At 40.3% G+C, this 24,221-nt stretch overlaps 5 protein-coding genes and 1 pseudogene across 6 annotated transcripts; 4 read left to right on the forward strand and 2 right to left on the reverse strand.

The window, feature by feature from the left end:
* Positions 1-148: 148 nt before the first annotated feature.
* Positions 149-4,112, forward strand: LOC104819353 (alternative NAD(P)H-ubiquinone oxidoreductase C1, chloroplastic/mitochondrial). 2 transcript variants are annotated; one of them, XM_010549384.1, is made up of 11 exons: positions 152-321; positions 945-1,138; positions 1,241-1,336; positions 1,825-1,891; positions 1,979-2,162; positions 2,361-2,454; positions 2,539-2,751; positions 2,924-3,292; positions 3,394-3,470; positions 3,566-3,669; positions 3,765-4,112. In XM_010549384.1, the coding sequence occupies exons 1-11, from the start codon at positions 270-272 to the stop codon at positions 3,905-3,907; spliced, it is 1,593 nt and encodes a 530-aa protein (XP_010547686.1). In that variant the 5' UTR covers positions 152-269; the 3' UTR covers positions 3,908-4,112. The 2 variants fall into 2 exon arrangements, with proteins under 2 accessions (XP_010547688.1, XP_010547686.1); XM_010549386.1 differs by lacking the exons at positions 3,566-3,669; positions 3,765-4,112 and having other exon boundaries at positions 149-321; positions 3,383-3,472.
* Positions 4,113-4,811: 699 nt separating this feature from the next.
* On the forward strand, positions 4,812-7,596 carry LOC104819354 (probable E3 ubiquitin-protein ligase ARI16). Its single transcript, XM_010549387.1, has 2 exons — positions 4,812-6,575; positions 6,695-7,596. Exons 1-2 carry the CDS (start codon positions 5,695-5,697, stop codon positions 7,392-7,394), a joined length of 1,581 nt encoding a protein of 526 aa, XP_010547689.1. The 5' UTR covers positions 4,812-5,694; the 3' UTR covers positions 7,395-7,596.
* Positions 7,597-8,400: 804 nt separating this feature from the next.
* Positions 8,401-12,619, forward strand: LOC104819355. Its single transcript, XM_010549388.2, is given in 10 exon segments — positions 8,401-8,926; positions 9,110-9,236; positions 9,313-9,398; positions 9,788-10,178; positions 10,271-10,371; positions 10,488-10,554; positions 11,022-11,249; positions 11,422-11,886; positions 11,994-12,066; positions 12,253-12,619. Coding segments are annotated over 10 exon segments (2,196 nt in total). The 5' UTR covers positions 8,401-8,504; the 3' UTR covers positions 12,489-12,619.
* A 925-nt stretch (positions 12,620-13,544) lies between these two features.
* Positions 13,545-14,949, forward strand: LOC104820156 (annotated as a pseudogene).
* Positions 14,950-16,109: 1,160 nt separating this feature from the next.
* Positions 16,110-17,529, reverse strand: LOC104819356 (flavonol synthase/flavanone 3-hydroxylase). The gene is made up of 3 exons (XM_010549389.2): positions 17,063-17,529; positions 16,648-16,975; positions 16,110-16,577 (listed from the first exon to the last, which is right to left on the reverse strand). Exons 1-3 carry the CDS (start codon positions 17,527-17,529, stop codon positions 16,362-16,364), a joined length of 1,011 nt encoding a protein of 336 aa, XP_010547691.1. The 3' UTR covers positions 16,110-16,361.
* A 3,373-nt stretch (positions 17,530-20,902) lies between these two features.
* On the reverse strand, positions 20,903-24,065 carry LOC104819357 (serine/threonine-protein kinase SRK2G). Its single transcript, XM_010549390.2, has 8 exons — positions 23,638-24,065; positions 23,222-23,296; positions 23,018-23,119; positions 22,867-22,920; positions 22,642-22,734; positions 22,378-22,470; positions 21,538-21,741; positions 20,903-21,419 (listed from the first exon to the last, which is right to left on the reverse strand). Exons 1-8 carry the CDS (start codon positions 23,755-23,757, stop codon positions 21,090-21,092), a joined length of 1,071 nt encoding a protein of 356 aa, XP_010547692.1. The 5' UTR covers positions 23,758-24,065; the 3' UTR covers positions 20,903-21,089.
* Between the last annotated feature and the right edge of the window lie 156 nt (positions 24,066-24,221).

A 24,221-nucleotide genomic window follows, 5' to 3' on the forward strand; every position in this document is an offset into this window, starting at 1 on the left:
CAGTTGTTTTTAACTTTTAAAACCCATTAATTAAATTTCCTTTTATAAACGCAATCGCAAACGCAATCGTAGTCGCTGTTTGGGGCGATATCTTGAGTTTGTCTTTGGAGTGTTATATTTCGGAACCACGTTACGAAACGCTAAGCAATCTTATTTATCCTGACACCCCAGACGCTGTTCCGCCAATTCAGCGCGAGCGTGGAAGCAGATCATCCATAGGAAACTATACGCCGTGAAATTCGATCTCCGGCGATTCTCCGCCTTTGTGGATGACAATAATGGCATCACTCTCCGCTGCAATTCCTCTCGTCTCCTTCTCCCGTATGCTTTCTTTTCCCTTCTTCCTCCTCCTTACTCTTTTTTTTTTGGTCGTTTTCTGTTTGTTTACCGAGAAAATTTGGTTTGATTGGGGAGTTTTACTTAGTATGACGGATTGATATTTGATCCTCTGGCAGATTCTTGCCTTTTGGTTGTATTTCAATTGTAGGAAGGTTTCCATCTTCCGTGGAGTTTTCAATTTCTTCATCAGAAAATCATTTCCACGGTAGAAATCATTTTCGATGCTCGATTTGTGGGGATGGTTTTTGTTCTGTCTGGTTTCGCTTTAAGACTTTAAGTTTAGTTCGATTCTTCTGGTGAATGTTATTCTGAAAACTCTTTGAAAGCTCATTCTTATGCTTAGAATGAGTTGAGACTGGCGCTTTGTTCTGTTCAGTTCGTCAGAAAATCTCGTTGTTGCTCTTGTTTCCTTGCTTCCGAGGAAATCTGGTTTTATAATGGATGCTATTGTTGGAGAATTGTGGATATGGTCAAAACCATGAATGGCTTGGACATTTTTGTTTGTTTGGTCATAAAAACAGATTAGACTGGAATCTTTTGCTAACGTTATTCATCGGCTTTGAAATCTGTAGAAAATCTGAATGTTCAACTTTGATGTGTTTCAGGTGGCGCAAAGAAATTGAGCAGTTTAGCCCCTGTATCTTCGAGGACGCATGGATTAAACTTTTATTTCCTCACAAATTCACCTAGGAATGGCAACCGGTTTTCTGTTTCAAGCACAATGGGAACAAATGGCGATTCTACAGGGATATCTGAAAACGAAACAGCCCCTCGAACCTACACATGGCCTGATAAAAAGGTTGTTCTCCTACTACAGTTGGCTTATGTATTGACAATCTTTGGAACAATACTGCTTTCCTAGTGAATTCCATATTTTTACAGTCCATGCTTATGTTTACAGAGACCGAGGGTGTGCATTTTAGGCGGTGGATTTGGAGGCTTGTACACGGCTTTAAGACTGGAATCACTTGTGTGGCCGGACGACAAAAAGCCTCAGGTATGTTTTATATCGGTTTCATGCAGGAGCTGGATAGATACTATAATTCAGCTTAGTTGAAGTTTCTCCTGATGGATTATACTTTATTAATCCATATGCCAGAAGATCATGAAGTACTGTGACTAGAATTATGGATATATCTGATTCCTAATTTCACTGGAGGTTTGGATGCATTCAGTCTTGATGCCTCAAAAAAACTCAAGAACCGTATCCTGTTTTCTGATAACACCTTCGCTACTTTGTTGTTTCCTTAGTTTTCTCCTTAGTGCGATTAAGTAGAAGGCAGCTGTTATGGCGGATAAGTTTGAGCTTTTCAATCAGATTGGTCATAGTGGTTTAAAAGAAACTATAACTCATTGGAAAGGAAGTTTCATCAGTAATTATATGCAGAAATGTGGCAGAACAGTCTGACATGCTTACAGTGGAATGTAACTTCTACAGTGTTCTGAGCAGTTTGTTTATAGCCTTGGTCTTCTATTGTTGGTCAGGTCATTCTGGTTGACCAGTCTGAACGTTTTGTTTTCAAGCCAATGTTGTATGAACTCCTCTCTGGAGGTAATTTCTATGCTCACTTAAATTTCGCTGGCACATCTCCTGTTGTTACTGTTGTTTGCTAATTTGGTCTCAACTTGTTGAATACAGAAGTTGATGTGTGGGAGATAGCTCCCCGTTTTTCGGATTTGTTAGCAAACACAGGGGTCCAATTCTTCCGAGACAGAGTAAAAACATTGCAACCTTCTGATCATTTAGGTGTAAATGGGCCTGGAAGTTCCGTTCCCGGAGGAACAGTCCTACTGGAAAGTGGCTTTCTTATTGAATATGACTGGTACTATGTTTACCATCCTGATAGATGAATTCACAAATATGAGAATAAATGTTTGCACTACTCTGGATCTGTTACATTGAATTTCAGTATTTATTTTTGATGTATCGATGGAATTATTATGATACTCATTCAACTTGAAACTGTGGGCATGATTGGTACATCTGGACTCATTTTGTTTCCTTTTAACTGGTCAGCCAGGCTGGTTCTTGCTCTGGGTGCTGAACCTAGACTTGACTTTGTTCCAGGGGCAATGGAGTTTGCTTTTCCCTTCTACTCTCTTGAGGATGCAATTGTAAGATTTCTCCCTTAATATCTTCATTTCATCTGACATAGTTGTGTACTAGATAATGATTACCATTATACATTACCAATGCAGAGGGTTAACGAGAAGTTGAGAAAATTGGATAGGAGGAACTTTAGGGATGGTTCTACCATTAAGGTGGCTGTTGTTGGGTGTGGTTACTCTGGAGTGGAGTTAGCTGCCACCATATCCGAAAGATTGCAAGATCGAGGAATAGTGCAAGCCATCAATGTGGAGAACTCTATCTTGCCATCTGCCCCAGCTGGGAACAGAGAGGCTGCCATTAAGGTATGGAAATGAATCATATCTGAAGTTTCTTGTACTCTACAATATATGAAGCTTTTAGCCATTGAAAATAGACCCTCATGTCGCTGTGGAAAGAGGTTATACTAATCTGTGTTCCATTTGTGTCGGATGCTAAATCATTTGGTGGTTTTGCTTCCTTTTTGGCTGGTGATAGGTTCTTGAATCAAGAAAAGTCGAACTGTACTTGGGATATCTTGTCCGGTGCATAACGAAAGCGGGTGAGTCAGAAGCTTTTGAGAACTTAAAGGAAGATGAGAGGTATTTGTTAGAGCTTCAGCCTGCAGAAAGAGGGTTGAAGAGTCGAACACTAGAAGCAGATATTGTGTTGTGGACTGTTGGTTCCAAGCCTCTGCTACCTCAAGTGGAATCTGGAAACATACCGAGTGAACTTCCCTTGAATGCCAGAGGACAAGCAGAAACAGATGAAACTCTCCGAGTGAAGGGCCACCCACGAATATTCGCCTTAGGTGATTCGTCCGCTTTAAGGGATTCCAAAGGAAGGCTTCTTCCGGCAACAGCTCAGGTATATCACTATACTAGTTGCAAATGGTTAGTCTCCTCTTCTTTGTTTGGAGCACCATAACATCAGAGATGGTTGATTGTTGTGTCTTAGTCGAATCTCAGGTAGCATTTCAAGAAGCTGACTTTGCGGGTTGGAATATATGGGCAGCGATCAACAACCGTCCTCTATTACCGTTCAGGTTTAGGAATATTATAGATGTTTTCGCCTGCATTCAGTCGTACCGTGAACTTTGTTAGAAATCAGTTTTTTGTTTTTATGTGGGTGGGACTGCAGGTTTCAGAATCTGGGTGAGATGATGACGCTGGGGAGATACGATGCGGCTATATCACCGAGTTTCATAGAAGGGTTGACGCTGGAAGGGCCAATCGGACATACCGGTAACTATATCTCAAACAGCTCTTCTTCTGGTTGCTTCACAGAGAGAGATTCCATTAAAAGCTGATTAAATGGATGGGATTTCGATTTTGGGCAGCGAGGAAGCTGGCTTACCTGATAAGGCTACCGACGGATGAGCACCGTCTTAAAGTTGGAATAAGCTGGCTTGCAAAATCCGCCGTCGATTCCATCGCTTCATTTCAGAGCAATCTTACCAAGGTACTCTCCTCACGTTCTTAAGATCCATGCCTTTTACTTGAGATCAAAAGATGACTGATAAGTGTAGCCTCTTTTCTTCCTTCATTGTATATGATACTTTTTCTTTGGCAAAACGACTGTGCCTGTGGCTTTCGTTCGTGGAACTAAAGCTTTTTGCTGTTACACCCTTCCAGAAAAGAAAAAAAGAACAGTCGTATGGAAAGATTCTCGGCCTCTTGGCTCATCCGCTGCTATTCTCAACATAAATACCTCAAATGCCCCTTTAAGGCTACTACTAACTACTCTGATTCCATCTACCACATTTTCTTCTTTTGCCTTGACATAATGTGGAGTGCAAAAATCAGCAGATTCCTTAGGCATTATCTTACATGTATAACACTGAGAGCTTCCTTGTTAGAAGCATGTTGAGACAGGTGCACAAGCTGCAGGTTGCCCATTAAGCATAATCATCCGTCCATGTTTGATGAGAAACTGGTAACCCTCAGCCTTTTCCCATACTTTTTTTCTTCTCAATTGAGGGAGGTTCTCCTTTGCCATTTCAGGAATGTGTAATACAACAGCCAGAAACCCAAATGATCCAGTTCCCAAAACCAAAACCAAAACCAACAACGACCTTACGCGTGAGAACCCCGGTTCTATTTTTTTGTGACCGCAAAAATAGAAACAGCCGCTAGCTCTATCAACCCTGTCCGAATTTCGCAATTCCCAAAAGAAAAATCTATGGGATCAATTTTGGCCCAAAATTTGAAGTTCGGCCGGTGTGACTATAAAAATAACGGGTATATTTAGGTACGGAAATTTTCAGGTTTTAGGGTCGAATTTAGATTGGGTTTCAGATGGATACGAAAGTTTAATTTTTTTTAAAAAAAATTAATAAATAATAATAATAATAAATTTGAAAAAACAAATTTAGTGAGTCGGACCGAAATCCAAGTCCGAAGTATATAGGTTCGGATTTTGGGTTTGGTAATTTAGATTCGAAAAAAATCGGGATGACTCGAGTCCAAACCCAAAACCTTCGGGTCAAGTGTGGATTCGAACTAAGTCGACCTGATTGACACCCCTACAAAAATACAAATAAACCCTCCATGAATCCATCTAGGCAATTCGATACAAATCGAGCTGCAGAGAGATATAGAGACAGAGTCGATCTGGTCGGGAAAAAAAATATATTTTCAGAGGAAAATGACAAGTTGAGCTAACTTGAGAGGATAGGCTTTAAGATTACATATGAACGTTGTAAGTTGGGATAAGCAATGTACAAACATAGTGCAGTTGAAATGGTTTAGGGGAAAACGTCATGGAATCCAGTAAGTATGTCTGCTCGATAATCTATAATTAATATATGCTTTTATAATTTAAAATTAACTTATAAAGTCAGTCAATCCCGAGATTTTTAGTTAACTCTTTGTGTTGGGAGGGGGAGGGGAAGACTTGTAAAGTAGAACTAAATGCCTTTTCCATATATTATTGCTATTTTACATTATTAATTTGACCTTTCTGTTTATTTTGACAGCGTCAACAACTGAGACGTGTTCTTGTAGAAAATAATGACCTTTTCATCATTAGGGATTCTATCATTTTACCCTTCTTCTGCTAACAAGCCCTAGACGTAGACGGATGATCTTCTTCCTTCCTCCCGCTAGTTGCTTGATCCGCAAGCTACCTCAAACCCTAATCTTCCTTCTTTCCTTTCGTACACCTGCGGTTTCCTTTTAATCGATCAATTCCATCGCAGCCGCTGTTTCTGTACCCCCTGCAGTTTACACTATTAATCTGGGTTTTCTCTTCATTTCTTTCGAGACGCCATGGATTCCCAAGAACACAGATCGTACTCTGTTATCACGGAGAGAGAAATTTGCGCCAAGATGGACAAACAGATCGATGAAATCTCCGAAATTTTCTCAGTGTCCAAGTCTGCTGCGACGGTCATCCTTCTAAGTCAACGATGGAACGTATTTAGGGTTTCGGATCGTTTGGGCGATGATCAAGACATGTTCTTGGAGGAATTCGGCTTGAAATCAGATGGCTCGAAGCAAGATGAACCAACAGATTCCACTTCTTGTGGGATTTGTCTTGAATCTTCAACCGCCGATGGTCATCAGACCCATGTTCTTGTCTCCACACCGTTGTGTTCCCACAACTTCTGCACAAAATGTTGGATGGAATACCTCGAAAACTGTCTGGATAAGAGCAGCCCAAGCGACAAAATCTCTTGCCCTCATCTGGGTTGTAAAGCCGCTGTTGGACCCAACACGATTCAACGGTTACCAGAAACGGCGAAGGAGATTTACAAGAGATACGTTCTCAGTTCATACATGGAGAGCAGCAAGAAATCCATCAAGTGGTGTCCTTCACCAGATTGCGAGTACGCAATCGAGCTGATTCAGGAGGAGGAGGAGAAGGATTCCTCGGATGACGAAGAAGAAAAAGAAGATGGATTCTTTAATGTGATGTGCCGATGCTCTTACACGTTCTGCTGGAAATGTGAGCACGAATCTCACAGACCCGTTACATGCAACAACGCTTCAGATTGGGGCAGATCAGTTTCTGCTGGTATTACAGATCATGAATCCTTGAATGTTGCCTGGATTGCTGAAAACACGAAGCCTTGCCCGAGTTGTTCCCGTCCTATACAGTTCGTTCCTGAAGGTGGCTACAATTTCTTGAACTGTGCCTCCCCTTGCAGGTATATGGTTCCCATTAAGTAGCTGAATTATGTCAGGAAAACATCTAAGAACAGAACCTGCAGAAGTTCAGAAAACATCTCTGCTATGGAACTTATGCTGTCTCCTCCACTGCTTTCAGGTTTCATTTCTGCTGGAAGTGCATGAGGTCAGTGGAAGATCACTTGGGGGAAGAATGCGTTGAAACATCCGTTCCAGCTGATGTTTCCGAGAAGTGGGCATTCGATCAAGACCGTTCTCTTTACGTGGACCTCTTCGAGGAAGGTGACCGGGCAATGCAGCAGGCCATCAGGGATCTACGCAGGATCGAGAAATCGGTAATGCCTGAACTTGGAAAGGAGTTCGGTACAAGTGAGCAGAATCTAGGGTTTGTACGAGAAGCATGGATGCTGATCGTTCAGTGCAGACAAATCCTGAAATGGAGCTATGTCTATGACTATTTCTTGTCAGAGTACGAGAACGCCAAGAAGCAGTACCTTCGGCACCTGCGAGAAGAGGCGATCGACACCCTTTTCGGGTTCTCGGAGAAGCTGAAGGACGAAACAGAGGAAGCTCTGGCTGCAGGAGGGACATTGAAAGAGATAGGTTTCTTCAGGAGCAAGTTATCTAGCTTGACGAGGCCGACAAGGATCCACTTCCTCCATTTGGTCAAGACGCTGGAAGAAGGGATTCCGGAGGTGAAGGTGGGGTCGTATGATGACGTGGCGGGCAATCATTGGTTCTGTGATCGATGCACGTATCAGAACTCTTGGCTTGACAAAGGGTGCAAGATGTGCTTATTAGACACCGCCTTAGTAGCTTCACTGAGCCTAAGCGATTAGATTTCGCTTTGCTTTCAATCCATTTAGAGGGTTTTCTCTTGCTTTTGCTTCTTCTCTCTTAGGGGTTTGGATTCCGAAATGGGTTTTATGTTTGAAAACAGCATTGGTGATTTGCTTAAGATTTCCAAATCCGTTTCCAATTTTCATTTTCCAATAGTCAGCACACTTGTATTCTCTATATGCAAAAAAAAAAATTCACTAATTTGTATTTCGACAAAATAAAAGTAAAAATGGTGGAGATAAATATTTTGAATTTTGGGTATGTTGAAATTCGGCTGTTATTTTACTTCATTTTTTTGGGATTACAAATTATATCTTTTCAATTTTTATATCAATTTTTACTTGGATTTCGTTTAGTTAAATTCATTTTAATTTAAACAATATTATTTTCATTATAGTTTCTTTATTCGATTTTTTACTGTTTTTATATTATTTTTGAATAATTAATTTGTTTTAGCACATTTAATTTAAATATAATTATAATTTAAAAGGTAAAACCTTAAAAGAATTTAAAATTTTAAAATGGTGAAAAATTAATTTCTAAATTTTTTGTTTGATAATTTATTGTTAAACTTATATGTTATTATTTTTCTTAAACCATCATTTCAATATGTTGTCCCATCTCTACGAAATACTTGTTTTGGATGCTTATATATCATTATAATTTATAAATTAATTTTTAAATGAAACGTGGGTTTTTTTAATATCAATTGTTAATTTGAGAATTATAATGATGTATTTATAAATTTAAAAATAAATTTATTAAACAAAAAGTTTAAGAATTAGTTTTTTACTATTGTTTATATGTTTACCTAATTTAAATACAAGACAGAATAAGTTTCGGCGGTTTCTGTAAAATCCACACACGTTTGTAATAAAAAAATCCCTCCTTGTCTTTGATAGAGACGCACCAAACCTAAAAAAAATCTTTGGAGAGATGTTGAATTTTAGCCATACATTCCTTTTTTGGGGGACAAATAAAATATAGTGGCTGAGAAAATAACGGTCACGCTCAAAGGCGCTTCGGCAACTGCTTGCTTCGTCACTCTCACTCGCATTTCACGAGCCACTACTGCTCCAATTCTCACCCCCTCGAATGCCTCATCGTCAATGTCACTTGGCAGGCTCCCCAGCTTCGTCCATGGCGTTCACACTATCAACAACCTCCTCTATTCCTTCAACGAGTCCCCCGCTCTTGTTGTTTTGCCCCTTTCTTCCTGCCCTATCCGAGTTTTCTCCGCCTCCGCCGTAGCCGGTGCCGGTGGCGCTGCTTCTACCAGGAGCCACCGGGCGAGGAGGAACGGCCGCGGCGGAGATGAAACCGGTGTGAAGAGACGGGATCATGCTCTAGGTATTGCGGAAGAGGACGACGAAAGAGGGGAGAGAAAAGTGCGATGTGAGGTCGATGTGATCTCATGGAGGGAACGGAGGATTCGAGGCGAAATCTGGGTCGATGCAGACGTTCAATCCGTCTGGAATTCTCTCACTGATTACGAGCGACTCGCCGATTTCATCCCCAATCTCGTTTGCAGGTACTTTCCTATACTAATTACAACTAATTCTTTCAATGGGCTGTACTTGATGAAATCGATACTAGAGTTCTTCCATGATCTCGTATTCTCGTAGATGTATGTATGTATGTATATATATTGTACAGATACACTTGTTGGTTGTCGTTGTTGACATGAACTGGGTGTTGATTGTGGAACTTGTAGCGGGAGAATTCCGTGCCCACACCCGGGGCGTATATGGTTGGAACAAAGAGGCTTTCAAAGGGCGCTGTATTGGCATATCGAGGCTAGGGTTGTCCTCGATCTCCAGGAATGCTGAATGCTATCTGGTGTAAATATTGAATGTCATTCATCAATATAAGATTTTTTTTAATGGATTTCATCTTTTTTTTTTTGGGTATTTTCAGCCAAATGGCCGTGAACTTCACTTCTCTATGGTAGATGGCGACTTCAAAAAGTTTGAAGGGAAGTGGTCTTTGAACTGTGGTACGAGGTATATGATGTCTACTTTCAGTAACAAAAGTTTGTGTCCCGATGTGTGTTTGATTCTCGCGTTACCTTATCTCTTTTTGGTTGTGATGTCTTCAGGTTTGTCCAATATCATCTGTCTTGATTTTGATCCAGACCATTCAGATTTCTCATTTACATACACTGCAGAATCTATATCAAAACAGGTGGATGAACAAAATTCATTAAAAGCACAAGAAAGCTTAGTCATGAAAAAACACCGCATGAGATTGATGTTCATGTGAATGAAGAAGCTATTTCATAGGGGAATGCATATCAGAAAATTTGCTTTTGAAACTGAAATGGATTATGTGTAAGAACGGGAAATCTGTTGGTACAGCTTCTTTCTGAACGTTTCTTTTTCTCTTTCTCCAGGTCAGAAGGAACTGTCTTATCGTATGAAGTGAATGTGATTCCGAGATTTAACTTCCCAGCCATTTTCTTAGAGAGGATCATCAGATCAGATCTCCCTGTAAATCTACAAGCTTTAGCTTGCCAGGCGGAAAGAAATTATAAAGGCTATCCATGGGGCAGAACATCTCTGCCAGCCACCCCTTTGCACGGGACTGACTTTGAAGGTCTTCCTTCTGAAAACGGCAAACTTTCCCCCAGAGAATACGAAGAGAGTTCAGCTACCTTGGGGGTTGGGCAATTACCTCCTTCAAATGAGTTGAACAACAACTGGAATGTGTTTCGAAAAGTCTGCAAACTTGATAGGCCTTGCACGGTGGATGAAGTTCATCTTCGTAGATTTGATGGTCTATTGGTAACAAATTGATTCTATACTATCGTAAGGACTGGAAGAATCTTCCCCCCCAATTGTTTCTGCTGATGCTGACAAATGGTTTTCGGCTGAAGGAAAACGGAGGTGTTCATCGATGTGTTGTTGCGAGCATAACTGTTAAAGCCCCTGTTCGTGAGGTTTGGAATGTTCTAACGGCTTATGAGAGTCTTCCAGAGTAAGTACTGAATACTGTTAGCTCATCAACTGACAATCTAGCATATTAGCTTTCCACATTGAGGAGGATTTTGAATACTTGTTTATATAATTTATCTTATTTTTCTAATTTCCCAGGATAGTTCCGAATTTAGCAATCAGCAAGATTTTGTCGAGAGAAAACAATAAAGTCCGCATAGTTCAGGTACGATAGCATCCTGATACATGGTGACTCCTCCTTGCACGTTGTTCCCTGTCTCGGAGTCAAACAGGACACATTATAGTGGTTGGTCTATTGGCCGTTAACTGTTAGGATTGTAGAAGAAGCGAAAAACCTTCAGATTCATTAACTGTTAGCGTAACATATGTTATCACATGCCAAACTTCTCTTTTGGAGATGGATATCACAAGTTTTATTTGCGAAGGCTAAAGGATTGTTGGAGAAGCGAAAAACCTTCAGATTCATTAGCTCATATTCTGATGTTTGTTCCTCGTTACCTGACAGTTTCATGTTTAGGAATGAAAAGCTTTCCCATTCAGTTTAATGGAAAATGCCGAAGATCTGACAGTATTGATGGTTATATCACTTATCTTCAAACATAATTTTGATGAGCCCTTGTGTTATGTCTATTTCAAGAATTTTAGTAACTCCCGTAGGAATTTTGTTGTCAGGAAGGATGCAAGGGCCTATTGTACATGGTGCTTCATGCGCGAGCTGTCCTGGATTTGCATGAATATCGCGAGCAGGAAATTAGATTTGTGCAGGTTGAAGGAGACTTCGACTCACTTCAGGGTAAATGGCTTTTGGAGCAGTTGGGAAGTCACCACACGCTGCTTAAGTATACTGTGGAGTCGAAAATAAGAAAAGACACATTACTTTCTGAAGCCATCATGGAAGAGGTTTGTGAAAATTGGAAGTTGAAAGAGGAATAATACTCTCGTTACAGATAATGAATGATATTTGCCATTAACATTGCTTTGAGCGTGTGAAGTAGTGATTTCTTTTGCAGTGAAAACGTCTTCTGGATGTTACGAAGGACACAAGTTCAAGTATCTTTCTACATGTTTGCAGGTTATTTATGAAGATCTTCCATCAAACTTATGTGCAATACGGGATTACATCGAGAAAAGAGAAGGAGAGAAATCTTTGGAAGCATGTAAACTGGAAACAAGACAGGTTTCCGAAGAAACAGATTCAGCATCTAGTGACACACAGACAGGTTGTAGCGCAGCAGAGGAGACAGTCTATGAGAGTGGGGGTATGAATCAAACTAAGCAGAGACCAAGAATTCCTGGCCTGCAAAGGGACATCAAAGTCCTGAAATCCGAGCTTCTGAAGTTCGTATCGGAACATGGACAGGAAGGGTTTATGCCCATGAGAAAGCAACTCCGCTTGCACGGGAGGGTTGATATTGAGAAGGCCATTACACGTATGGGTGGGTTTAGGAGAATCGCTTCCTTGATGAATCTATCGCTTGCTTACAAACACCGCAAACCAAAGGGATACTGGGACAATCTTGAAAATCTGCAAGATGAGGTGAATATATATATATATATATACACATGTACTCCGTGTACCATAGACTACTAGTTAGAGAGCAATGTCCAAGATAATCTACTGGAAAATGCTATTTGGTGTTTCAGATAGGCAGATTTCAGAAGAATTGGGGAATGGACCCGTCATTCATGCCTAGCAGAAAGACGTTTGAGCGTGCAGGTAAGCTAACGAACACGGAAGTTATTACATCCATAGAATTAGCAATGCATTCGTATTGTATAGCTGCTTCTTTCACTTAAGGAGCCTTCTCAGGGAAAAACCATTAGAAGAATGGCAGGGTAGACCATACAATGGCATGTGAATAGACGTACTTTTAAGAGACTGTATATATGTGCGCGTGTACAGGTCGGTATGACATTGCGCGGGCGCTGGAGAAGTGGGGAGGGCTGCACGAAGTGTCGCGGCTCTTGGCATTGAAAGTGAGGCACCCAAACAGACAAACAAACGCCACCACCAAAGAGAGCAGTAAGAGGAGCGAGTCTGATGCAACTTTCATTGCTAATAATAGACCTTACGTTTCTCAAGATACACATAAATGGCTCTCCAAACTTAAAGATCTTGACATCAATTGGGTCCAATAGGATGGATATTAGACTGTTGTTGATGTATGTATGTATGTACGCATGCATTTCGCTGTCCGAATCCTTTATTAAATTGTACAGAGAACTATGGGTTTCGCTATAACGTAGAATGATATATTTTTTTTTGATAATTCGAAAGTTTACCGGTTCTTTGGTCCAACTATATCTCTCAGAGTATCGGGAAAATCTAGATGAATGTTCCTCCCCACGTTTGGGTCAGAATGATAATCCGGATATTTTTGGGGGAGAAGATGAGAGTTTTAAACAATTAATGGTGCGTTTTGTAAATAAAAGTTGGCATTTAGCGGGGGGCAAAAAACGAGCCCAAACAGGTTGAAAATGTGTTATAGATATTGACCGTCGATGTATGTATGTATCTCCACTGACCTGAATCTTTGATTAATTTGTACAGAAAACAATGTGGATTTTGTTATAACATAGTGATAAATTCTTTGGGTCAGATTGATCATTTTGGATGTTTTTGGGGAGAAAGTTAGAACTGTAAAACATTAATGGCGTTTTTTGTAAATAAAGTTCTGACATTGAGCTAGGAAGAAGAGCCCAAACAACAGGAAAAATAACCCAAATAACCCACCACTTGGGTAGCATATATTTCAGTGTACACCACCGAAAAAAAAAATATTTTCAATTTTAACCCACTTTTCGGTTAGAAAAGTCCGAAATACCTTTTTCGTTTTATTTTTTGCGACCTTATTACGACTAACATATAACTGATATACGACTAAAATAAGACAGATGATTTTTTTGCCACTTTTTTAGAATCAATTGTAACTATATTTAGACTTAATTACGAAGTCGTAATAACGAAGTTGTTTTCGAACGGATAAATATCGTAATTCATTAAAGGTAATTTCGTCTTTTCACAGGAAAAAAAAATGTGTTATGTTTTCGGTGGTGTAGAGGTGAAATAGATGGGACCTGGGTAAAAAACCCCAAACAACAAGGAACAGGCGGAGCATTTGTCTTATAGAGATTCAGTCTCTGAGATTGGGAGCTCTTACTCACGAACCCTAAGTCTCTCTCTCCCTCCCTCCCATGGCGTCTCGAAGAGTTCTGTACTCGCTTCTTCGATCGTCTTCTCGCAGATCTGCCTCGAATTCATCTACCCTCGGTAGGCTTTCATCGCCTGCTTCCGCTCGTCGCGCCGCTCCATTTGGGCACCTCCTCAGGCGCGTCTCTGAGTACGCGACCTACCCGGCCCCTGCTGCGGCGACTCCTTCTGCTCCACCGAAGGATGAAGCCCAGAAAAAGACCTTTGATTACAGTGGGAAGGGTGCGATCGGGCAAGTTTGCCAAGTCATCGGTGCCATCGTCGATGTGAGGTTCGAAATTGCCCCCGATCATGACCGCTCTCGAGGCGCTTGATCACCCAACAAGGCTTGTCCTTGAGGTCTCTCATCATTTGGGTCAGAATGTCGTCAGGACCATTGCCATGGATGGTACGGAGGATCTAATCCGCGGTCGCCGCGTTCTCAACACCGGTGCTCCCATCACGGTAATGCCTTTCTCTCGCTCTTTATCTGGGATCTGAGAGTCAATGCCGATCTGTTTGTGGCCGATCTTCCCGGTCCTTATCCTAAGATGCGAATGTCCACTATTCAGTGTTGATTTGGACTAGGTTCTCTCTATTCAGATCCCTGTCGGGAGGGCTACCCTCGGTCGCATCATGAACGTTCTTGGAGAGCCCATCGACGAGAGGGGAGAAATCAGTAAGGAAGTCTTACCATGACCCTTAAAATCAATGTGCCATTTTCTGGAGGTCTGTGTAATGACAATAAGTGTTTGTCTTTGGGATGCTACTACAGAAACCGATCATCACTTGCCCATTCATAGAGAAGCTCCTGCTTTAGTTGAACTGTCCACTGGGCAAGAGATACTCGACACCGGTATTAAGGTTGTCGATCTCCTTGCTCCTTACCAAAGAGGAGGAAAAATTGGTCTTTTCGGTGGTGCTGGTGTAGGCAAAACCGTTCTTATTATGGAACTGATTAACAATGTCGCCAAAGCTCACGGTATGTTCAAGCCCGAATGCCGGTTTCCATTTCTTTTTCCATTTTGTGCTAAAGGAAACTAAACGGATACCTGCTGAATCAGGAGGGTTCTCTGTGTTTGCGGGTGTGGGAGAACGTACCCGTGAGGGTAACGATTTGTACAGGAAAATGATTGAGAGTGGCATCATCAAGCTGGGCGAAAAGCAGGTCCTTTGATTAATGGCAATAATTTGTTTTGCCCATTGCCATATCTTGTTTTCTTGCTAATCAGGTTAACGTATGACTGAATCTTCTTTTTCTGACAGTCGGAGAGCAAATGTGCTCTTGTGTTTGGGCAAATGAACGAACCCCCTGGTGCCCGTGCTCGTGTCGGACTTACTGGTTTAACTGTTGCTGAGTACTTCCGTGCACGTGCACTCACGTGTCTCATTCTCGGTGGAGCATCGTAGATGACTAGGAGCGTCTTCACGGGACAAAACCGTGGGACAATTCTAGTTGGCAGGTTAGGGTCCGAGGGTAGAAGTTGCATACTCATAGGTAGTGTAGACTCTACGGGGATCCTGAGCTAGATATCTAGCGGGTTCGGTAGTATGACTCAGGTTAGTCTCGGGAGAAGTCGGGATAGGCTTAGGAGACGGTTAGACGTCGGGTATAATCATCGGGTTGCTAGCAGGTGAAGTCTCGGAATTTACCAAGGAGGGTTAGTTAGACGGTCTAGGGAGTCATACAACCGAGGATAGCGTTTGCCGGTCGGGCGACGCGTGTTAGGACTTTGTTTCGAGTCCTATCGGGGTGAACGTTCTAACACGTTTACCGAGTGTTTCAGGTTTGGATAAGCTGATCGGTTGCGGGATAAGGCGACGAGGCCTTGAGGAGTCATCGACAGGAGCTTCATCAGATTCATGCATATGGTCGACTCCGATTCAGGTAAGTCAGGTAAGTATATGTTTTAAATTCCGACGAAAGTCGAGGAAAGTCAATCGGTGCTGGAAACGGCGAACTCCACTAGTGTTTATTTTTATTATTTCTTGTTTGTTTCTCTCTCTCCACCAAGGTGGAGATTGTTGGGCTTCACGGCCCATTTTGGTGGAAAAGAGAAACCCTCCACGTGAGGGAGAGGCTTTCCGAAACGTGGCGTTTTGCGTTTTAGGGTTAATACCCTAATGTGTTTGTCATTCGCGAAAAACACGCTGCTCGAGATAGAGAGAGAGGCGAGAATGAAGACGGAGAAGGAGAAAGAAATCTACGCCGACGGAGGAGCTTCTCGGCAATGTCGGAGCTCGGGATCGACGGCGGCTCAAGGTAGGTGAGTCGGGGTTGGTAAGACGTCACGTATTCTGTTCTTTCTCGGTTGTTTCTTGGACACATCGTTGGTGAGTCTCCGGATTTGTGGAGACCACCGTCTTCGGTTGTTTTCCGTTTGTTCTAGTGGATTCGCCAGCACCGTCAGACTGAGATGTAGGCTCGAGCTCCGCTCGGTAATCGAACTCGTTAAAATCCGTTGTGTCTTCGTCTTACTCACACGTACGAGTGTCGGTACGAGTGTCGGAGAGAACCGCGAGGGTCCGATACTCACTTCACAATATATATAATGGTGGGATAGAATCGCTTTGATTGAAGGTACTGAAATATCCATTCGCTTAGTAAACCAAACACATGCAACTTCCACAGGGACCATAATCTAGAAGGCCCCCACGTCCATTACCAATGTGAGGTTCTTCAACTTATTCAGGCACACAAACAGCTGAAACCAAGGCCTCTCTCTCTCTCTCTCTCCAACATGAGAAACAACAAAAGACCTTAACAGAATCTAAATCACCACCCGAAGAATTATTTCTTCCTGTTTTGGATCTTTCCTTAATCAGTCGAGAGGAAGCTTGTTGAGTTTACGGTAGCTATAGTCCATGAAGGCGAAAGGCTTGAACTTGGGAGGGTTGTCGCCGCCCGTGAGCTCAGGCAAGGGACCGACCACCATATCCGCCTTGGGTTCCACGAACACAGGCCACGACATCCTCGTCTTCTCCTTGTCCACTGTTGTCCTATGCAGCACGTTCTTGTACGCCCCGTTGCTCAGCCTCTGCATTCCAAACCCAGACGTTAGATCAGGTTCGGTTCCAATCAATGTGGAGGTTTTGACAGATACGAACCAGGATTTGGTCGCCGATGTGGACGATGACGGCGGAGGGAATGTACTCGGCGTCGAACCAGTGGTCGTCCTTGAAGACCTGGAGACCAGGAACTTCGTTGGGGACGAGGAGAGTCAGTGCGCTGAGGTCGGTGTGTGCCGGCACTCCCAGGGCCAGGTCCGGCCTCGGACACGGCGGGTAATAGTTTATCTTCATCATATACTCCGCCGCTTCTCCGCCGATCCCTTCCTTCAACGCCTCTCTCCGTAACCCTAGCCCCTCCGACAACCACCCCATTATCCTCTCCGACAGCATCTTCACGTGCCCCGCGTACTCCTCGTTCACCTCCCTGCATCGATTCTCCAAAATCAATCGCTTAATCGAAGAAACTGACGCCTTTATTCGGCATTATCTGAAACGTTATCAAATCTGGCACCTGTATTCGGGAGGGTTGTTCGGCCAGAATCTGTAGTTGATCCGATTCGGAGGCCAGATTCGGTGAAAGAGATGATCAACCCATGCTTTTTTACCTTCGAGATCCTTCTGAAGCTTCGTCCCGTAGCCTTCAATGTCCTTGGCATCCGCCGGCTTCGCGACGGCCTCCTTATCCGCCGCTGGGAGCTCGAAGAACTGCTTCCCGACCTCCTGCAGCCGCCGTATCAGCTCCGCCGGGATCCCGTGGTTGACCACCTGGAATATCCCCCACTCTCGGCTCGCCTCCACTACCGCACGCGCCACGCGCTCCTCGTCCGGATCAGCGAGGTCGATCACCGGAATCTTCGGCGCTGGGCCTCTATACGTCGTGATCAACGGCTGCTCCTTCTCGGACCGGATGAACTCCGAGGGGATCGCATCGCTCAGAAGAGACGAGGACGCTATGTCTTGCACTCTCTCGACCTCCATGGCTTTTTGGCGCTTCTTTTCTTCTACCGCCGGAAAAAAATGGTGGTTTCACGAATCGAGTTGCATTCGACGGTGAAAGGCAGGGACCGAGGAGATTAAATCCCTCTCTTAAGGGAGGAGGAGGTGATGACGTGGCAAAATCGTGACCGTCGGATAGAGGTAACTACCACCAAAAGGACGTGTAAGGTTTTGGCGCTTCATTTCACGAGTTTGGTGCATGGAAGCAGCTAAAAAGTAGCAATGGCGTTATTTTATTTTTGTCTTTTCGTTCTATTTTTTATTAAAAAAAATAATTGTATATTTTTTAATTTCGGCATGAATGGCTGTCTGATACATGTGATACGATAATTAAGCGTCTCTGTTGAATAATATTCAGGTTTTTTTTTTTGTGCACCGTCATTTAAATCCAATGTCAAATTAATCCACGCCATCAGTGGCGGATCCAGAAAAAATTATGAGTGGGGGCAATAATTATAATAAATATATAATAAAATTAATTAAAAAAATATATTATAAAAAATATTTATATTTGATCATTAAATTTTATAATTTTTTATTTTTTAAAATATATCCATAATAACTTTTATTTATAATTGTTTAAAATATATATTTTTTAATAAAATAAACTGCAATCACTCAAAAATTGATCACTAATACGATTGCTTAGAGCTATGTTTACAAATTTTGTTAACGGAAAACATCTTCCATCATAGTGTCAACAAATAAAATCAATTAATGTATTAATCAAACCAGTCGAGATCAAATCGTTTTAATTTATTTTCTATTATCATTTTTTAAAAGTCATTATCATGTTATTGATAAGATCCTCTAATATTTTTTTAGCTTAATCAATTTATCTATAATTTTTTTATCAAGTCAAATAAAATATATATATATATATATATAGATATATATAACAATAAATTTGTGAGTATCATCAAAATATAAAAATTGATGAATAAATAAAAAATAAAATTACTTAAAAGTCATAAATGAAAGAAATAATATGATCTCACATTTATTCAATTGTGTAATACAAAATATATACATGAAGAGGTTGCTATATCTAAGGTCACTAAGGAGATACAATTAAGAGAGAATCAATTATACAAGATTACAATCAATTAGAAATAGATTTGATATACTAACATATTATTTTCCTTTAATAAAACTTAAATATTTTTAATTTGATTGTTTTTTAATATTAGATCTATACATAATAATTTTGAGAATTAAGAGAGAAAGATTAAAAAACAGTTGGAAAATAAAAAATAAAAAATAAAAAAAGAGACAATACGTAACTTAATTTAAAAAAAAGAGAAATAAAAAAACAAAAGAGTGGAAAGAGGGGGCACAGGTAAAATGTTAATGGGGGCACCTTATATTATTTATCAAAAATTTTAAAAAATTATAAACAAATTAAAAATTTTAGAGGGGGCATGGGACCCCATTGGTCTATACATGGATCCGCCCCTGCACGCCATCCGTGTTTTTTTTTTGGTGGACATTATAATGTAAACAATTATTCATCTATAGCATGAAGTGGACCACACCCATTCAACTCTTTCTTTGCATTTCACTTGTATGTGTATATATATATATATAATATATTCAAATTTAGGTTCTCCCAGCTACTGACATTAAACTCTTCCACCGGCAGTAGTATAGGGTATAAGTAGGTGTTAACCGGTTAAACAAAATGGTTAAGGTTAACCGGTCTGGTTTTACTCTCCTGTACTGTACCTACCAATACATATTGAAGAGAAAGGAAAGCTAAAGCAAAAGGTCTAAAACATAGTTGTCGTTGCCAATAAGCAGTGGCGGATCCAGAAAAAATTATGAGTGGGGGCAATAATTATAATAAATATATAATAAAATTAATTAAAAAAATATATTATAAAAAATATTTATATTTGATCATTAAATTTTATAATTTTTTATTTTTTAAAATATATCCATAATAACTTTTATTTATAATTGTTTAAAATATATATTTTTTAATAAAATAAACTGCAATCACTCAAAAATTGATCACTAATACGATTGCTTAGAGCTATGTTTACAAATTTTGTTAACGGAAAACATCTTCCATCATAGTGTCAACAAATAAAATCAATTAATGTATTAATCAAACCAGTCGAGATCAAATCGTTTTAATTTATTTTCTATTATCATTTTTTAAAAGTCATTATCATGTTATTGATAAGATCCTCTAATATTTTTTTAGCTTAATCAATTTATCTATAATTTTTTTATCAAGTCAAATAAAATATATATATATATATATATAGATATATATAACAATAAATTTGTGAGTATCATCAAAATATAAAAATTGATGAATAAATAAAAAATAAAATTACTTAAAAGTCATAAATGAAAGAAATAATATGATCTCACATTTATTCAATTGTGTAATACAAAATATATACATGAAGAGGTTGCTATATCTAAGGTCACTAAGGAGATACAATTAAGAGAGAATCAATTATACAAGATTACAATCAATTAGAAATAGATTTGATATACTAACATATTATTTTCCTTTAATAAAACTTAAATATTTTTAATTTGATTGTTTTTTAATATTAGATCTATACATAATAATTTTGAGAATTAAGAGAGAAAGATTAAAAAACAGTTGGAAAATAAAAAATAAAAAATAAAAAAAGAGACAATACGTAACTTAATTTAAAAAAAAGAGAAATAAAAAAACAAAAGAGTGGAAAGAGGGGGCACAGGTAAAATGTTAATGGGGGCACCTTATATTATTTATCAAAAATTTTAAAAAATTATAAACAAATTAAAAATTTTAGAGGGGGCATGGGACCCCATTGGTCTATACATGGATCCGCCCCTGCCAATAAGGGAGTGTTATAAGGTTAGTTTCTTTGACCGGTCCACGCGAAGGTAAGAAACTATGGGATAAAGTATAAGCGTTTTTTTTTTCTAACATCTTTTGTTGTCTCTGCAACTTGCCCGTTACCTCGTTACCCGACAACAAAAAAAAAAAATCACATGGATCATAAAAATTAGGGTGTCAATTTTGTGACAATGACCCGAAATCCGATCCGATCCAATTCGAAAAATAACGGATTTCGAACCTAAATATTTTGGTCCAAAATTTTTTGAACTTTCCAAACGGGTTTAAAAAAAGATTCGGATCGGTTCCAGAGTCTAAATTTAAAAAATCAAAAAAATCAAAAAACAAATTTAGTGGACCAACTCGACCCGAACCCAAATCCGGAATCTATAAGACCGGTTTTTTGGTTTAGTTATTTAGGTCCGAAAAAAATTAGATCAACCCGAATCCGAACCCGAGCCCTCGGGCCTGCCCGATTGACACACAACATAAAACTCTTACATGCTGGAGAAACAAAAGTTCAAAAAGTATACAAGAAATTTTTTTAACAGGAGATTCAAGATTGTCTTTCGGACATGGAAGAAGATGCAGAGACACCTTAAAATTCACATACCAAACTCAAAACAAAATTACAGTAACCGCAGGGTATTTATTGTATTAAATAGATTACAAAAGAAAGATATGATTTTGTTTTTAATTAAGCTTTGTGAGGTTCCTGGCAAGACTGTGCCTCCTTGACATGCTTTTCGTATTCATCTTCTTCTTCCTCCTCTCCCTCTTCCTCTTCTTCCGCATCACCATCTTCTTCTTCTTCCTCCTCAGCTCCAGAGCCAAAGCCCTTTACAGGAGTAGAAGATGGAGCCGGATTCCTCGCTTCTCCTACGATCTTCATTATATCCTCTATGCTTTGAAGAGAGTAACTAGGATTGTCCCTCTTGTAGTAATTAGCTTGAGCAGATTCTGTCAGCTCCTTCGGCAAGTTCTTCAAGTACCAAGGGTGGTTCTTTATCTCTTTAAGCGTGATTCTCTGCTCAATATTCACATTCCGGGAAAAAGGGCAAAATCAGAAACATAACCCCTTCTTTTCCTTTTCCTTCAGAAAGATTTCAGTTCGGCAATAGGATATGGTTTCAGTGTAATAATACCTTGAGTGGGTTAGTGACGAATATGCGGGAGAGAAGGTGTTTGCAGTCCTGAGAGATGTGGACATAGTCCGGAATCTTGTACTGCACAGCCATTATTCGCTGGATTGTTTTCCTGAAGTTACGTGGATCATCGGGATCCTCAAACGGGTACGCTCCCACCAGCATCACATAAAGCGTCACTCCACACGACCACACATCCGCCAACTACAACATGCAGAGAAATGAGTGCAAAGAATTCTCCAAAAGTACGTAAAAGCTAACACCCTATTGACAGAAATGGATCTTCAAGCACGAACATTCTTCAGAAGCAAATCAACATACAGCAACCACCCCAAAAGCTAAAGCTCATTGCACATTCATCACCATCTTAGAGTAATAGATCCCACAGTTGAGCAAACTTCCCAAATAGAAAAGCCCTTAATTTAACAATCCCTGCTACGAGAAAGTCAGAAACTTTTGCAGCTAATATGATTGCAATCACAAACTTATCGACTTCAACTGGTTCAAACGTTTGGTGGTCAGAAATGTTTGTCAACACAAACCATAACATGTTCCTCTCCATGGAAAAAAAGGAACAAATGATATCTGAAGTCCTTGGATCGATAGAGAAAGGCATCTCGCATCAGCGGCATGGGAAAACTAATATGAGAGCCGAAATAAAGATTGGATAACTAAAGCACTCAGAGGATGTGTAAGCTAATATACACTAATTTCTATCTTTTGCTTTTGTCCATGAAGACCTTAGCTTAGTTTTTATAACCGGATCACACGTTAACTACATGTATATGTATAATACGATAAAGGAAAAGGCTGAAGAGACATGATACATCAGTAATATACCTTGCCATCGTACTCCTTCCGAGAAAGAACTTCGGGTGCTATGTATGCTGGAGTGCCCACCGTTGATTTGGGTATAGAATGCAGCAGAGATGACTACACGAATAGGAAAAGTAAAACAAACGAGTAAGGGGAGACTGAAACAATGGAGTAAAAATACGGATTTAGAACAAGAAATGAACAGATTACGAATAAATAAATCCAAATGACCCAATAACAAAAAACAGAATGGAGACAACTGAGTGTTTCTCAACAAAGCACACAGACCTTAGAGTAGCCAAAATCACAGATTTTCAAAAGGGGAGCAGGGCTTCCATCAAGCAGTGTGTTCTCAAGCTTCAGATCTCTATGGCATATTTGCTGCGAAGTAACAGGAACAAAAAAGAGAGACGTTTACGTGTGCACAGATATTGTAAAGATGAAGCACATAGCTTTCAGCTCCATGGATGATTGACTGTATAATTCGGTGTACTATATATATATATATAATACCATGGAGTGACAGTAGTCAACACCGCAAATCAGCTGCTGAAAGAAGTATCTAGCCTGGAACAAGTAGACAACAGAAACTAAAACTTCAACACTAACAAGGAGAAATCAAAGGACGAGAAGACCGATGTCGGGCAAAAACAGAAGAAGTCACCTCAGCTTCACTGAATCTACCAGCATTACAGATTCGATCAAAGAGTTCCCCTCCAGCAGCGTATTCCATCACAATTGCCAGATGAGTGGGAGTCAGCACCACCTGCAAGGGCACCCAAACAAGGTTTACTTCCAACAGAAATCTACAGAAACTTGTAAGGAGAAAGACATGGTGTTTGTTGATGTAAGAGCCGAAAAGACTCGCCTCCTTGAACCGGATGATATTCGGGTGCCTTAGTGATCTGTGATTGATAATCTCTCTTGCCACGTTCTCGTCTATCTGCATTCAGTGGTCCATAGACCAACCATCAGACCTCAAGAATCGAATTTCCATTTAGAACCAAAGCATTTCTATCTATTTATCATCATTGTTCCTCAACATCTTTAGCCTTTGAGCACTTCAATTCCACCGAACACTATCTTCTCTTCTCTTCTACGAATTTACCCTTTTCGCTATCCGTCATCAAAGTTCATAGCATTGAGCTAGAGTACAAAAGAAAACGCTACTCATCGATTTAAGAGGAACCCAGATGACGAAACAAAGAATTTTCTCAGGAATCAAACAGAATCACGGAAAATAAGAGCCCAGATCATTAGAAACAAGAGGGAAAAAAAACTGACCTTGCGGCCTCTTTCGATGTATTTCATAGCAACGAGCTCCTTCGTCTCCTTGTGCCTCATAAGCCGAGCGACACCGAAATTCCCAGCTCCCAAATCCTTCATAACCTCGTACTTCTCCATCTCTCCTCTCCCCGCCTCCAAATCAATACGTGGGTATGGTACTATGAATATGTATATGGAGGTGTAAATATATGTATCTATGTACTTATATACGTATATATACGAACACGATTCCGACGGAATCAAACTTCCTTCAAGCGTCGTTCATGGGGGGTCTGAGAAAGCGAAGAAAAGCAGATTGCGTGGATAATTCGTAAGATCCAATCACACCAAAACCTGCGCATATACTTACGCGGCGAGTGTGAGTGTATATATATACGCGTAGAGAGAGCGTGGGAGTAAACAGAGGGTATGGGCACGTGAAGGGATTGCCCGGATACCGATGACCAGCTTGAATCCAACGGTGATGAACCTCTTTTAATTTTATTTTTTTTTAAATGTAAAGTACGTATGTATACATACACATATATATATATATATGTGCGTGTCGGCCGTCAAATGTGAAAATATATCAAGCCTATTGA

The sequence above is a fragment of the Tarenaya hassleriana genome, unplaced genomic scaffold (genome assembly GCF_000463585.1).
Source record: "Tarenaya hassleriana unplaced genomic scaffold, ASM46358v1 Cleome3, whole genome shotgun sequence".
Classification (NCBI taxonomy): Eukaryota; Viridiplantae; Streptophyta; class Magnoliopsida; order Brassicales; family Cleomaceae; genus Tarenaya; species Tarenaya hassleriana.